We start from the raw sequence: 16105 nt of genomic DNA on the forward strand, positions 1-16105 counted from the left end.
GTGTGTGCTAGCATGCATTTCCAAATGAAGTGAGCCTTCACATATCTAGGTATCCTTCATAAAAATTAATGTTACTGTGAGCTCTGTTTCTTTATCCCGGTTATTAAGATATCAGAATGTAGTAATCAATGAGCCTGATGATATAGTACGTGTCCTAATTTTGCAATTGGTATAGTACTGTTGTTTGTAGAAGAGTTAAAAGCATGTAGGTTATGTCAAAACTTTTGTACAAAGTGATCCATAACACACAATATGTCAAGATTAAAACCAAACCCAAACCCAAACCCAAAAGCAAAAAACCCAAATACAAGGCTAAAAATCAATTCCATGTCTTGGCTGCAATATCTGTGTATTGACCTAAGAAGCAGAGAATGACCTAGAGTTTTTTTGCTTATCTACTTATCCTGCCAAATACTGTAGAAAAAAAGTTATCTTGAAGTTATTGCTTCTGACCTTAATACTGTCCCCTTTTAATAGTGTTTTGGGTACCCACTTAATGATTGGAAGAAAAAAAAACCGGTTTGGATTGTCTGAGCAACTTCGTAGCAGCTGATGTGAGACAAGTGGTTATTAGAAAGAGGCTGATGGATGCAAACTTAAAGCCAGGCCTGTAGCCTGCACATGCAGGCTGCTGTTTCTCCCACATGTGATTAGCAGGAAAGATTTTCGGCAGTACCTAGACAGGAAATGAAGAGGAGTCATGGAGAATTGTTTTCCTAAAGCTCAGCAGAGTCTGGGACCTGCATTGTAGCTGGTGGTTTGTGCACACCTTATTAAAACTTACGCTGCCCGAGGCAACTCTTTGTTGTAAGGATAGCGATGAAGTTTTCAGAGATATCTGTTCTTTCACAAAAGACCACTTGTCTTTGGTAGAACAGGTTTTGCTGGAGCCTTGATTGACTGCTGAAGACAAGTTTAGCTATTCCCCTTGGTGAGAAAGGACCGCTGGCATAAACTTCTCTTTTGTTTTCTCTTTTTTTGAGGTGATTGATCTACTCAAACTGGTCCTTTCTACATGGTGTGAACGCCATGCAACATCCGACATGTGATGAAAACTGGATATTCCCATGCTGAAATTGATAAAAGCCTCTGAAAATCCGGCTTGGACCTTCATATTGTGACTGTTGCTGGCTTGCTGACTCTTTGGGATAGCCCAGGGCTGCTTCTGTGAACCCTGTGGGATCCTGCTGGCCAGAGGGAGCCATGTGGGGAACAAGGGGCGGGCAGGAGGTGAAATACAGGTGTTGCCAGTAGAGAGGGGAGCTGGCTTCTTTACTTGTAGGGAGGAAAGTATGGAAATGTGTTAAAAGGGGTGGGACAGACTCCTGACTGGGTTTCCTGGAGAGAGGTGAGGCCTGAGAGGGGTGTCTTGCCTGCTGGTGGTGATGCTCTTTAGAATGCCTTGGTGGGTGTCCGTCAACAGAAGCAGGTAAGGATGCAGGGAGATGGATGGGCTCAGGGCAGAGCAGATCCAGGAACAGCAGATGGCACGTGTGTGTGTTTTGCTATACTCAGTTGCTGGTGTGTAAGAAAGAGCAAAGGCCCTATATAGTGAAATACCTCTATGGGGGGAAGGAAAATGTGTTTGTGGGTTTGTAGGGGTTTTTTGTTTGTTTTGTGGTGGTTTGTTTGTTTGTTTTTTGTCTTTTTCAGCCAAATAATTTCCAAGAAAATAGTGAGATTTTGGTGTCTATGCAGAGGTTTCCTGTCTGTCTATGAGCACAGCTTAGCACCTTCCTGCCAGAGGGAAGTGTGTCTGGCCTTAGGGTGAGGTGTCCTCTTTTACTTGAAAACTGGGGAAAAAAAGAGAGTATTTCTTTATGATCTTTTCATAAATCTCTAACAAAACAATCTCATTAAGAGTGACTTATGGTAACTTGTCAGTAGTTGCAGTGACGTAAACCACTTGGGTGTTAAAATGCACACTTGGTAAAAATAGAAGTCATCATGTTTTTTATCTCTGATTTACCGAAGTCTGCTTTAACTGACCTGTCTGTGTCTGTTGCCCTGTTCCAAATATGAAATCCCTGGTGACTCTTGAGTTGTCAGAAGATTATGGATGTTTAGCAGCAGAATTAGAGGTCTACAATACATTATTGTGCAAGGAAGAAGCATGGAGGGAAAGATGATTCATCACTGCTCTACATCAGCCCTGTATTCATGTAACTCATTCAAACTTGGATGAATTCAGCCACCTTGTACACAGCTATAAAAGCCGGGAGGGAAATGTGCTGCTCATCCTTTCCTGGCTGCCATGTTTGGCAAAACCCTGTTACCCTACTCCCTCAGTTGGGGAAACTGAGGTATAAAAGAATCCAAATAGGCTCAGAGCTATGCCTGCATGCGCTTTTATCTGCTGCTTAAATGCTGGTCTGAAACCCAAGAGGCTGCTAGAAAGTGCTTTATAATGCCAGGTGAACAGAGATTGCAATTTGGTCTTCACTTCAGGAAACCCACAGCATTTTTCCCTCTTGTCCTGTTGCTGTGTGACAGGCAGGTGAAACTGCTTAGGAGAAAAGGAATGTTTACTGGGATGCAGGCTTATTTTGCCCATGGGTGGCTGGTTGCTAGGAGATGCGTTGAGGAAACTTGCTTCATGACTCCACGAAACTTCCCCCTTTGCTTGCAAGTTGGTGGCTTTTACTGGTAGCACTAAGACCCCAAACAAGATTTCATTTCCAACTCCTCCTTTCTGCTGCCAGCACTGTAAGTGAAGGCAGGCTCCATGGAAAACCTGAAGGTGACAACATTTTAGAAAGTAAAAGACCTCAAGCATCAACAAATACTTGTGACAGAGCAGAGTTGTTTGATGTGAGAAGATGTGTAACCAAACAATCTGTCTGCTTGTCTCAGCCTGCAGCTCTGTGAAATGAAATATTTACCTGTGAGCTTCTGCAGGAATACTTCAACTTTTGAAGTAAATGTGTAATGCTGGAACTGTGCACTGTTAAAGAGAAATTAAATTTAAAACTGCCTTTTTTTTTTTTAATCTGGTATCTCTAGTTTTATCCAGTCCTTTGAGCAGTCAGTGCCTGACAGGGTTTCTCATTCACCATTTGAAAGTGTTTGCTTGATTTGATGTCTTTTACAAACATCAAAACGAAAAAGGTTTGCTTGACTGACATCTGCCCCAACTGTACAGACAGTTCATTGTTGTGAAAATCCTTCCCCTTTCAGCTTCCCTTTGAAGGGAGCTGCCTCAATGCTAGAAAGTGCTGAAACTTTGCTCAGTGCTAGTGCGGAGGGAGAAATGAAACACTTTTCTGAGTTGTGGTGGGTTTGGTTGCCGTCTGTACTGAAGTAATCTCACTGATCTACACGCTTTACTGTTTTCTCTTTATTTGTTCTTCACTACTGTAGGATTTGCTAGTATGCAGTTTCTCAGGCACGAAATCTATTTCCTCAATGTGTAACACATAATCCAAACTGAAAGGCAAAGCCTTATTAAGGAATGATGACAACAAAACCAAAAGAACCCCCCAAAACCCACCAATGCCAAACCAAAACACACCCCCCTCCAAAAAAAAACCCAAAACCCAAAACAAAAAACCCACACGCAAACCTCCCCCACAACTCAGGACCATATTTTTTTGTTTTATCTTTTTGTTTATTTTTTTTTTAAACTGCACCTGTATTGGGTCCATTTCCAGTTCAGAAATTTGCTTTCCTGTTGTCCTGGGTTCAGGACAAACTCTTGGCATGAGATTATTTATCAATATAGAACATTTTACTTACAGAACCCTGCTCACAGTTTCATACTGAAAAGTGCAGAGCTGGCAGGAGATCTGCTTACAGCTTATGGGAATGCTGAGTGAAAACAAGTATTCTGGGACCAAATACTAGGATGTGTAGGGAGATGGTGTAGGTAAACAAAGCCTTTCTTTTTCCCCAACACCAGAGCTCTCCTACATTAATTTATTACAAATAACAGCAAACCCATGGTATTTTGAAGTGTGAATCCATAATTCAGATGCAGTGGGATGGCATAATGTAAACATTTGGGCTGGTTTTGGGGGAGAAAGGAAAGCAAAGATCAAGTGTGTGATAAAAGCAAGCCCCATCCAGTGGAATATCTGCCTGATCACTTGGTTTGGGTTTTTTTTGGTTTGGTTTTTTTGGGGTGGGTTTTTTTTTTGTTATTATCTAGAAAGGGAAATTTTTGCATGAACTCCTGGAATAAAATATTACCATGTGTCAGGTTTTTTGAGGAATCAGATATTGTCAGTGTTATTCCTCTGCTTTGTCACAGTCTTTACGGAAGAGGGTTTGAGACCTCTCTCCTCCGTGCCGCAGTTCCCGGACAGTGCCACTAGATGGCCCGTTTTCGTTAAGGTTTAGGCTGCTTTCAAAACCGCTGGAATTCCTTTGTGTTGGAAGTACGGGAAGGGATTTCAGCAAGTCAGCATTTACATTATTCAGGTGTTCACTTCCCCGTTAACTATAACGATACCTGGGTTTGAAAATCTGCCGCTAAGAGTGGTCTAACATGATTTAGCTGAAACTCCTACAGCGGCTATGACCACAGGCAGGGGTCTGACAAAACGCAGGCATCCTTCTCTGTCACTGTATTCAGCAGAATAACTTGTGATAATTCGGTTTTGAATTGCTTATAGCAGCACTGCAATACTGCAGTATACATCTCAATGAAATCCTTGTATGAAACCCAAGCTCTTGGTTCTGTAGCTACTAACAGTGGGAGGTATTTGGCATAAAGTACTTTTTTCGAGGGTTCCTTTGGTTTAAGAATAATTTTGAGGCAAAGCTGCGCATGAATTGTGCTATGTGTCACATTTCTGTGCAGGTCTGAGCAGAGGGTTTGTGTCTCTGTGCAGCAGTATAGGAATTACACCATGAAATACCAGCAGTGCACATGCAGATGGTGGCATTCACCACTGCCTTCATGCCAGTTATATGCACCAGGGCTCTAAAACTCAGCAGGCACAACCAATAGAGGTTTTTGGCCTCTAGATCCCGAAGGACTGTTTCTTGATCCTCTTGCTGTAAGCCCCTGGAAGTTTGTCCCGAGACCCCTCATGGTGAGTGCTGAAGCTGTCTCGGCGGCTCTGACCCACAGAGCCACAATGTGGGGCAGGAGGAATCGCACTTACCCTTAATGACTGTGCAAATGGGGGCTGGTGTTGGCATGAAGTTTGTGTGTTTGCTGTTATCCTCCTGTGGCTGGAGGCATAGCAGTTGCTCCCCATGTCTGGGATGTATGGCTGCTTGCCTTGCTTGGCTCAGCCTCGCTGCGTTTGCGCTTACTGCAGCAGTTCAGCCAGGTGAACACTCAACCGAGAAAAGGAAGCCCTGATTAGCCATAAACATTTATTTATTTTGGCTGAAGGAAAAAAGGTAATTTATGTCTGCAGATGTCTTCAGCAAATAATATCACACCAGGAAGCAAATAAGTTGGGCATTAAAGGAGTCAAATGCATCTGCTCATGTTTGGTAGTTCGGATGCAAAGTTTAAATGTGCTGATTTGCCTGGTGCCGTTGCAAGGATGTGAATGCACCACCACAACCCACAGCCTGCTGTTGCGGATCCTGCCTCTGCCAGTGGCACTACAGGGCCTGGGGGTTTTAAAGTGTTGGAGGAATCAGGGCAGGAATTTCTCCCCTTTTCCTTGGTCTCCCCAGTCCAGAGCTGGGAGGTGTGCAGCTTTACAGGAACAATATTTGCCACGTGTCAAAACCTCGGTGCTCTCTAACCTCAGTTTCACTGATCTGTTGCTACAAGTGCAGGCAAATATGCAAGGGGATAATGAGGTCTGGGTGTTTCTCTTTTCTCATTCTGGGAAGATGAATTGGCTGGCTCAGTCATGGCATCTCATTCTTTCTTAGCTCCATGCATGTATTTGGATGCTTGCTTTTTTGAGGAATGACCTCCAGACCTGAAATGTAACAGCAATTTTATTTGTAGGATTTTGATTACGTGGGACATGGGCAAGCAAGAGGTGTTGCAGGCAACCCACGAGAAGTCATTCAAGCCGCTGATCGGAAATAGATGCAGCAAAATTAAGAGCTCAAGATATACCAGGAGGAGGCAGGGAATGACATTTAACATAAGGCATTCTGTGGTTCCCATTGCAAATGTGCTCATCCTCTTGCACCGGAATGCCAAAAACCAGTCTGGTTTTTTGTTCTGGTAATGGATCAAGATAAGTGGCAGTATTTACATGCACACTGTAAAAACAATGCTAACATGTAGTTTAGGATTTATCATTTGTCATTAGTTTTTTAGTGCAGAGACTTTTATCAGGTGCTTTTATGAAGAATAAATATTATTTTAACCATATCACTCCTGGAAAAAGAAATTTGGGGTTTCATAGTAACCTTATAGTGGATCTTGAAAAGGACTCACAGCCTCTGATTTGCAATTCATCCTCCTACTCTGGAAAAATTAGCATTTCAAAAAGCTGTCAATATGATCAAGAAACCCAGATTTGCTCTTAAGAATGCTTTCCCTGAGTAATAGCTAAATATATGTTCTTGCTGTGGGGGAGAACTCCTTTAAGTAAACAAAGCTGCAGTTTGCATCAGGATGTAATTTGTTATTGTGTTCCTGGACCCTAGCATGTCTCTAGTTTACCTAAAGCTCTGCTATAATTACTGCTACTGGAAGGTGTTGGTGTGCTATATTAATAGTTTTATGCTTGAAAATGCAAATTAAGGTTAAAAACTCCACTGAAAGAGGAGATGCAGAGGCCCTGGGGCTTTTCAGAGGAACGTTACCACAGGCATTTCACCCAAACTAGAAGTTTATTTTAAGAATAACCAGCTAGTTTAGAAAGAATAAAAATTTTCTGTCATACAGCCAGCTCTTAGAAACATGATTGGGGTGAGAAGTTTGAACTACTGCAGTGTTGATTACACATAGAAATTTGTCAGAAGTATTACATTTGCTGCCTTGCTTTGCTAAAACTTGTACTCCTTGAATCATAGTATCACCTGGAAATCTCACTTTTCATTAAACACCCCCAATACCCAATGTTTCTTGCTGTAGGGAAAGGGATTGACAATATGATCCAAACAGTATTATGGAAGAAATGCATATCTTACTACTTGAAACCCATCCCTGTTCTTGAACAGTACTGCCAGTGATTCATGGAGGTGAAAAGCCCCCCTTGTGCCTGGCAATGATCAGGGAGAGAACAGGAGAATGCCAAAAAATGTGATTTATGTGGTTTTCTTCAGTTGAGGTGAGGGTTGGGGTTTAGGCTGCAACCTTGTATGACACTGAGTAAGAGAAGGCTTATGGAACTTTATCCTATACAGGACTAAACCCAAAGTCTTGTGTTTGCATGGCTTTGTCCATGCATACACCTTCGAGTGACTTGCTCACATTAAGAGTGTGTGCCTGGGCACAGATTGGCAACGACTTACCAGGAGCAGTTAGAATAAACTTTACATATGTGCTCGCAGTTTAGGTAGATTTTTGCCTAGTTCAGGTGTCAAAATGTATTGTAGAAAGCAGGAAATGGGCTTTAGAGGTCTTGAGCTAAGTGCTAAAAGCGTTTCTTGTGTTTAAAGAGCACTAAACATCCAATGGCTGGGGAATATATGAAAAGTTATGGACAGAAAGAATGTGAATCAGTTCCAGCAAAATCATTAAAGCTCTGTAAGATGCTAATGCCTCCTGATAGAACTGTTAGGTTGTCTAGGCAGTGGTATAGGCTGCACACAGTCTACAATGGAAGCACTCTGTTATTTGGGGTTTTGATGAATAGTGGCTTGGAAGATGGAGGTCAACATGCTTTAGTAACTGTTAATGAAGGCTGAAGAGAAAACATGTCGATGTAGGCTTTGGTTTTGCCTCCAGACTTACTTCCTCATAATCAAACCAAAATTTTGTGGGCCTGATTCTGTTCTTACTTAAGAGAGTCAAGGCTTGTGCTGTTTCAGGTGAGAATGCAGAGTGCAGAGGTGGGATGGTGCTGCTTATCCCGCCACCTTTAGAATAATTTATAGTTTCTTTTATTCTTCATCAGTGAATATGTAAAACAAGGAGGCAGTTTTCAGTGACACTGAGGCCCTTTGGCAAAGTAAAGAGAGAAGGAACAGAGCAATGCAAAGTCAGTAGCTTGTGACTTGAAACCTGGGTTCAGTTACCAGTGACCTTGGGGAAACCACAGAGCCCCACCTTACCTTTATTCTCCATTTGAAAATGAAGATAGTAGTGTTCCTGTATCTCAAGACTCTTGTGCGAGTGCTAATGGAAGGTCCCTACATGAGAAAGAGGTCTTGTTACAGGACCTCAGTTAGAAGTATTTGGGAATAATAAATGCAAAGGCCAAACTTGTTTAGTGACATTATGCAAGTTCATTTCAACTAAATGGATTCTTATTTCCCTTCCCTACAGAGAGAGAGAGAACCACTCATGGGTAACTTTTAATTTCTTTCCTCAGGTTTTTCAAATTTCCTTTAAGCTAACAGAACTGAATTATTATTCTCTCTGCTCCTCTTCCCTAAGTAGAACTAATTGTGTTACTGACTAAGGGAAATATCTTTCTTAACTTGTATTGGTCACTCTTGATAGTTACTTAGTGCTATCCTGAAGGTTTGTAGTAGCTCTTAAATTCTTAGCACAATGCTTCAAGTTCCTGGCAGGGGAACAAAACAAGTGTTCTACTATTGTGGATGGACTGTCCCCTCACACACCATCACTGTGTGGAAGTGTGTAAAGCACAAAGCCCAAGTGGTCTGCTCAAGATAAACTGTAGTGCAGAACAGCTGAAAATACAGAAATACAGCACCTGGGTCTTTTTCTTTCCCTTTGTCCTGGAGGAGGAGAGGAGTTCGTATCACTACTCATCAGGGATGGAAATTCTGTTTTTCGGGAAGAATTAGGCAGTCTGGAAATCAAGCCCTACCTTAGCGTAGTACTGCACAGCTGTCCTAGTAATCAAAATTAGCTTCCAGGGCCTGGGACAAGTACTGAAATATGGCTCAAGAGATTTATCTTTGCTTGAGTTGAGATTATTGCATTAGTGATATCCTTGTGATGTGTCTTTCTCTAAAGACAACTTCAAAGAAACCTGTACCTACTCTGACTAAAAGAAAGAATTTTTCCAGTAAGTTGAACTGAGCTGGTACGTAACTGAGCTGATGCCGTAACTGGTACGAATGTTCTTAGCTCCCATTAACCTTTTCACATTGTACTGCTGTCCCAAGAGAAATCAAGAATCTGAGAGAGCAGTGCTCTGTAATGGGTTGTGGATTAGAAGTAATGGATCACTTACAGGAAGTGGTCTTTGCAGGAATATAAGCCAATATTTAGTCTCCAAAGCAAGCCTCAAAGTGCTTTAGAAAAACAACCAACCAAACAACAAACCTTCTCCTACTTTGCACTCTCAGCCTGTCCTTCAGCAGCCCCCTGATGCTAGCACCTGCAGCACGGAAAGAATCTTATAAACTTTCTGTTAGTGTTAAAATTGCACTTCTTACTCTGCCTGTGAACCAGTATCACCTTCCTCGCTTCTTATTTCAGTAGTGTTGTTGCTCAGTGTTTGCCTCGTGCCTGCCACCCAAGGTGCCAGAGTGCAGCACAAAACTCTCTTCGTTTGTGCCAACAGCTGAACTGTTTTCCCACTCCTACACAAAGACAGCAATGAGGCACTGAGAAATGGCCATCCCCTGGCACCCAGTCTGGAACAGAACCCATTTCTTCTCTGTCAGTATTAATCAAAGCATGAACTTGAAATTGCCCTTTGTTTTCCTCCCTCACCTTTGCTTCTGAGTTGTGGTTCATCGAACAGCTTTGACTGTTTCACTTCCAAAAAGACATTAAAGTGTGGAAAAGCATTTAAGATTGATCTTCAGTTATAATTTCATAAGGCAGCTGTCAGCTCCGTGAAATTTCCCAAGCCTGATAATCTTCCTTGGCAAGCCTATTACACTTCAGTGCCTCTACAATAGGCTTTTTAAATATTTTGCAATGGGATTTTTTTAAGAGAAAATATTTTAACTAGGACACTAACTGTCCTTGGCCTTTCTGTATCATGTGAAAAGGGCTCTAATGTGATTGCTGTGCTGCAGCTCTGTTAGATAAATTGAGGGACCTTTTCCTTTTCAGCAGCCATCAGATACACAGCAGAAGCAAACTTTCCTTTAATATGGGCCTTGCTCTTTTTTTCTCTTCTGTGATGCATTTAAAGGCAGCTATGTAGTGTCATGTAATAGCTAAGAAATATTATTGGTAGCAAAATGATGTATAGTGCTTTTGGGCAGGAAATGAGGACACCCGCTAGAAGACTGTCTTGCTGGAGCAAACCATCCATCTTCCTATTTATTTATTTAAGAAAGTGGAAGCTACTGGTCTTTCTGTGATCTAGCAGGCTGCTCTTGACAGCAATTGCAAAAGGGTATGCTTTTGAAATGAACTGCTTTTGTGCTAACTTTTCATCCTCTAAGACTCTGTTTCTGAAAAAAACCAAACCAACCCCAAAAAACCATGCAGATGCATTTTAGTGCTACAACCAGACTTTGAATTAAATGTTTTCCAGCTCATTATTAGAAACCCCATATTAAGTTAATTATTTCACATATCTGATGATTCTTGTATGCAATCTTTGCGTCCTTTCTAGAACTGGAACTGCTCTGTGGTGTAACTGTGGTGTGATAGCAATTTTGGACTTTGGTCAGACCTCAGGGAAATTTGCTTGCTTATTTATTTTAAATAAATATGCCTAGATCTTCTCGCATACCTGAATTCCATAGGGAAGTGAGAAGGCTTACTGAGATCACACCATTGGGGGTAGCATGTGCATACTAGTTTTGTCCTGTGTCATGTGTGATTCTGCCTACAGGCTCTTGAACCTTGGCCAAGAGGTTCAGGTTATACTGAGGTATAGCTTTGAAGAACAAAAGGTGGCTTTTGGAGGCAACAAAACCCCCATGTTCTCCCAAAAGTAGAGAAGCATTTGACAAATGAAGATGGGTCCCCATGATAGTCTTCCTTTCTTCTCCCGTCATTCTATCTGCAGGAAGAGACTGTGAAGACCCTTAAAGTTGGGTTTCAGCCTAGCCACGTGTCTCCCAGGTCCTAACCTCATTAGGTGGAACAGATACACTAGTGAGCAAGACCGAATACGGACTAATCATCTAATTTTTTTGCCATGATGCAGTTTTGGATTAATGCATAGCTTTTAAAATCTCTTTTCAAGAGCTTAGGTCAGGGGATTAGTAAACTGTGACACAGCAGCACCAGCCGATGTACCTCCAGAGCAAAACCAAAGTCACCCCAGAATGTATCCCCAAATGGATGCAATCTCATCTTTGCCTCCAGAAGAAGTGCAAGGTTGCTGGTGTAATCTGTGCTTGTGAGGTTACTTTGGCTTTCTGGTCGCTGAACACTTCCTGGTTGCTTAATCAAGGCACATTCTGCCTCAGTGTGATATTTAAGCATTTCATGTCCCTTTGAAAGGTGATTTTGAGACTAACCCCAGAATTTCATTCCATATGGACAAGACCTGTGCCTCGAAGTTGACTGGGAACTGACAGGGCCCTGCTTGCCAAGTCACAATGTGTGCCAGAGCTAAATACATCATTAAAACACTACCGTTCTTTCTCATAATATTTTATTGCTTTTTATTGTTCCAGGTGTTTGCAGCTCTGTTCTAAGGAAGGATCGGAAGTGCACTGTGCCAGCAGCAGCCCTGGGAAGCCACCTGTTACATCCTGGTATGAATCTGCTTGTGTTTGAAGATGCAAAGAGCAGGGAAGAGCTTAGAAGGCACAAAGACTGATTTCACCTAATGTAAGCTTTTTCCTTGTGTGAAAATTTGGCTTTGTTTTAAAAAAAAAAAAAGGGGGGGGGTGTGTGTGTGGTGGGGGGGTGGGAGGAAAAGAATTCTACTAAATCTAGAAGGCTTCTTTGTGGCTTATGAGTGAAGGTTTGCTGTCAGGTTACATACTTGCCCATGGTGACTATGAGGGGTCCTGCATCTGGTGCTTTTAAGTCACCATCTGTTAACTGGTTTAGCCTAACTGGAACTGTTTCCTCTGAAGGCAGTCAGTAAAACAGGCATTTCTCTCCAGTTACATGCTCCTGTCTTCACGTTCATTCTGGATTTGCTGCATCTCTTCCCTTTGCATTCAAATTGATGCAAAGGCTGAATTTCTGTGAGGATCAGGAGATTCTTTTTCTACCCCCCTGACAGCTGCTCTTGCTGAATGGACTGGCAAGTCTTTCACACGATTTTACTCTAGCATTTCCCCTGCCATGGCCTCCTTGCTTTACAAAGTTACGCAAATATTTGCTTGCTCAAACAAATATTGATGACCTTTTAGATGGACTAGAGTAGATTTTACTCCTAAGTTTATCTGTTGGCAAGAAGATGGTTCTCTTCTCCTCTGGTTAAGCTTTTCCTACCATTACAGTCCATCTTGGATCATGTATTTCAGACCCCTTCCAAAGCAGGAAAATATTCTGTGTTCTCACGTCCAAGATTGTTTTCGCTGTCCTTCACTGATTAGAAATCCAGAGATTACTTTCAATTGACTAAACATTACCTCATGTTTGGCCGAGGGTAAGACTCTGCACATAGATTAGAATAAGAAGCTATTGTGTGTAAGCTGGTCAAAGGTAGAATAAAACTATTTCACATACTGTGAAATGAAGAAAGATAGGCTTCCTCCACTGGAATGAGAAGCGAAATGCACACAGAGATACTTACTGCAGAACACAAGGTATGTATTAATCGAGTTCCAAATCCACAACCACCAACACAAAATTTAACAGGAAAACTGGAATTGAAGGCATCTATTTATCATTTATTTAAATTGGAGAATTGCTATAAAATAGTAAGGATGCTAAATAAGGCGTAGGAATCAAAAATGCTATAATACAGAAAAATTGATCCTCATAAATCAGAAGGTATGAGAAGAGGCAGGAAGAAAATGAGCTTTTCCCCTCTTGATGTACTGTTATACACATGACACACTTGGAACATTTTCATTCAGCCAGCAGACACTGTATGTCCCATCGCCTGGTTTAAACTACACTTGGATTAGAGGAAGCAAAGAATTCAAAGCTTGTATTGCAGTGCTGGGTGCCCGAAGGGGCTTGCTGCAGCAGAGGAGAGCAGAGGGAGGGCTGCTCTTCTGAGGCAGTGCAGTTGCATTCCAGGTGGTGGTCATATGCTAACTGATTCATTAGACAAATATACATCTTTTTCCAAATCATTCAAGGGTTTATTTGTGCAGTTTAATGGATACATTTTTATCAGAAAAGGTAATGTACAAACCTTTATGTATGCCGTTTGCTATAGTAGAGTGATTCTAATATCATATCTCGAACTGACAAGGACTACAGCTGTATTAGTTTCTAGACACTTTATTAGTTGTTCACATGATACTGATAGAGCCTGTTTTAAACTTTCATGTTACCCAGTAACTTTTCCTTATCACACGTGAGTCCTTAATGAGGTTTGACATCCATTTGTCTGTGCTCACACCTGTGTGTCATTTGGCACTCGGCACATTTACTGCTGTGTTTATGCACCTCGATTTGATGGACAGAATTTTGGAGTGTATAAAAGAGGGCAGATTCAGATCTCACATGCATTTGTATGCACTTTCTAGGTGGTAGAGCTTGAAACATGATCACGGCATTGCCTGGATCTGCTCCAGATATAACATGTAAGGAGAAAAAGGCCTAAGTTTGCAGAAAGAGGGGTGTGTGTGGGCAAGATTGTGCTTAAACTCAAAGCAACCCATTTGAATGTCAACTACCATTTTTTAAACCGTTTCGTAACCCGTAATATTTTCTTAGTTATTCTAATCTAATCCATATGTGCATTTCAACATGCATATTATGAGCAGCTCACCATTCTCTGTGCATGTGTGGAATGCCACTTCAATGGATTAGATTCAAATTACACTTTAATAAGTAAATCAGGCCATTTTAGCAAACCATTTGATCCTCAGCCCTGCAAAGGAAGCCAGCAGGGTGGATCTCATGTTTTTGCTGAACTCTGTGTGCACTTCTGGGCAACAAGACATAATGGAGAAAATACTTAAATTGACATCACAATCTGCATTTCTGCTGGTGTTTCCCAAGGTAAACACAACTCACTTTAAGGCAGAAGTGACGGTTACATGTTAAAATGCTCATGTGATGAGATAACATTCATGTGTTGTTTTGGCAAAGACACTAAATTCCATTTGTGTTGCTGTCTCTTTTTCTTCTTTCATCTGATGCTCAGCTGGATTGCATTTGTATGGCTGAAGGAGCACGTCTCTGCTTTAGATGAAAATGCTCGGTGAATAGCCATGCACACTGCATCCTCCTTGCTCTCCCGAAGTGGATGTATCTTCTCTATACCTGCGTCAGTGAAATGATCCTGCTGTAACATGTTGAGAAGTAGAGAATATCATCATGCAAAATGCTCACTGTACTGATAGTCTAGAACTACAGCCCTTACATTCTGTTCCGACGCTTATTTTACTAATGTTCTGACTTGGAAGATAACCTTGGTCAACTAAAAAAGTGCCTGCTTTACAATTCAGCACTGACTTGCCCTTTGGTGGTGGGATAAACGGGCTTGAGACCCCACGGCGGCTACGGGTCTGTGAAGCGGCGGGAGGGAACGCTTTCTCTTTGCTCCTCCCGAGCTAGCCCCGTTTACTCGTAGGGGACAGAGGCGCGCCGACCTGCAGGGTGCCCCTTCGGCAGCCAGCGCGGAGCAGCTCGCACCGGGCCCTGCCCTCCGCGGGCGGGCGGCGCTAAGCGCGCCTCGGGGCCTGGGTGAGTCGGCCGGCGGCCCGGGGAAGGCGGCCCTGGCTCGCCTCCCGCCCGGGGTGGGGCCTGGCCCGGCCCCCGGGTGAGGCAAGCAGCGGAGCGGGGGCCTCCGCCCTCCCTTTCTCCCTCTTCGCTCAGCGCTCTCGGCGGCTCTGTGCGGCGGAGCGGCTGCGGTGAGGGCGCTGCCCCGCGGCCAGGGGGCACCGGGGCGGGACGGGACGGTCCGGGCGGTCGCTCATTGTCGCGTCTTTCGTTGCAGACTCAGACTCAGACTCGGACTCGGACTCGACCTCGACCTCTGCCCGGCGGATACCAGAAATGGCGAAGGTGAGGCGGGACGGGCTCCTCTTATCTGCCTCCTTGCTTTTCTTCCTCACCTCATTTTCGGTCTCCCTTAAATCAACTCATCCCTACGGCTGGGAGACGCGGAGGGGAGGGGGACGGAGAAAGCAGCTCATCATGTGAGGCGCACGTCAAGCAGAACTTTTCTTTTTTTTTCTGTCAGTTTCCACTAATTGGCCAAGTTTTCGGTACCGTGTATTTATATTGTGCCTGGGTGGAGTCTCTTTTCACTGAAGGAGGAAGGAAAGAAACATACAGCCGTGGCTGTGCCCCACAGATACAGGGGCTTGGTATCCCCTATCAAACTTGATTTTTATCTGGAATTCTTGCAGCTATCATGCAGTACTTCGTGGGATTTTTTTCTTCCTTTGCAGCCCTTGTGTTGCTATAGTTTGAGCCTGGGTGCAGGCTTGGAAAACAGGGTGGACTCCAGTGTTTGTTTCTGTAGTTGCATCAGATGCAACTGGTGGTGTTTTAACACTCCTGTGAATATTTACTCGTGTTCTGTCTGCATTTAGTTTTAAACCAAAGAAAGAGTACTTCATTTAAAAAAAAAAAGTTTTATTTTTAACAGTATTATATCCTTAAAGTTTTGGGGACACACATACATAGATGGATGAAGAGGGGTTTTTTTCTGTCTTTAAACATCAGGCTTTGTAGGGCGCATCTTAGGAAAAACCGATGTCAATGCAGGGCATCCGACCAGACAGATCTAAGTTGACAGCCTTTTATTACGGTATATGTAGCATTGCTTACAGGCTTGAGAGTAACTTCACTTTTAGTAAAAGCATGAAAATTTGAAATTGTCTCTTCCAGAGAGACACAAACTTTAATTCTTGATCTTTGTAAAAGGGATATTTAATTCTTCACTGGTGCAAACCAGTTGCTGTTGTATTCACGTAGTAGAATTTTCTACTGCCTGAGGTAACACTTTGGGCTGGGTTACTGTTGTCCGTCTTATACTAGGTAGGCCTTGTCCTCCGATTTCCACCTTTAGAGGGCTGCTTTCCACTTAAGTAGCAT

At 42.8% G+C, this 16105-nt stretch overlaps 1 protein-coding gene across 5 annotated transcripts in view; it reads left to right on the forward strand.

The window, feature by feature from the left end:
- The window catches only part of ANXA5 (annexin A5), a 41861-nt gene that overhangs the window by 9224 nt on the left and 16532 nt on the right, over positions 1 to 16105 (forward strand). The window contains exons 2-3 of one of the 5 annotated variants that reach the window (XM_030478767.2): positions 11599 to 11755; positions 15000 to 15067. In XM_030478767.2, the coding sequence (XP_030334627.1) occupies positions 15059 to 15067 (9 nt within the window). In that variant the 5' untranslated portion in view covers positions 11599 to 11755; positions 15000 to 15058. Of the gene's footprint in view, positions 1 to 11598; positions 11756 to 14731; positions 14747 to 14767; positions 14914 to 14999; positions 15068 to 16105 lie in introns of those variants that run through there. The other 4 variants (XM_030478769.1, XM_030478768.1, XM_030478766.1 and 1 more) reach the window with 4 other exon arrangements.

Source organism: Strigops habroptila, chromosome 3, assembly GCF_004027225.2.
Source record: "Strigops habroptila isolate Jane chromosome 3, bStrHab1.2.pri, whole genome shotgun sequence".
Taxonomy (NCBI): Eukaryota; Metazoa; Chordata; class Aves; order Psittaciformes; family Psittacidae; genus Strigops; species Strigops habroptila.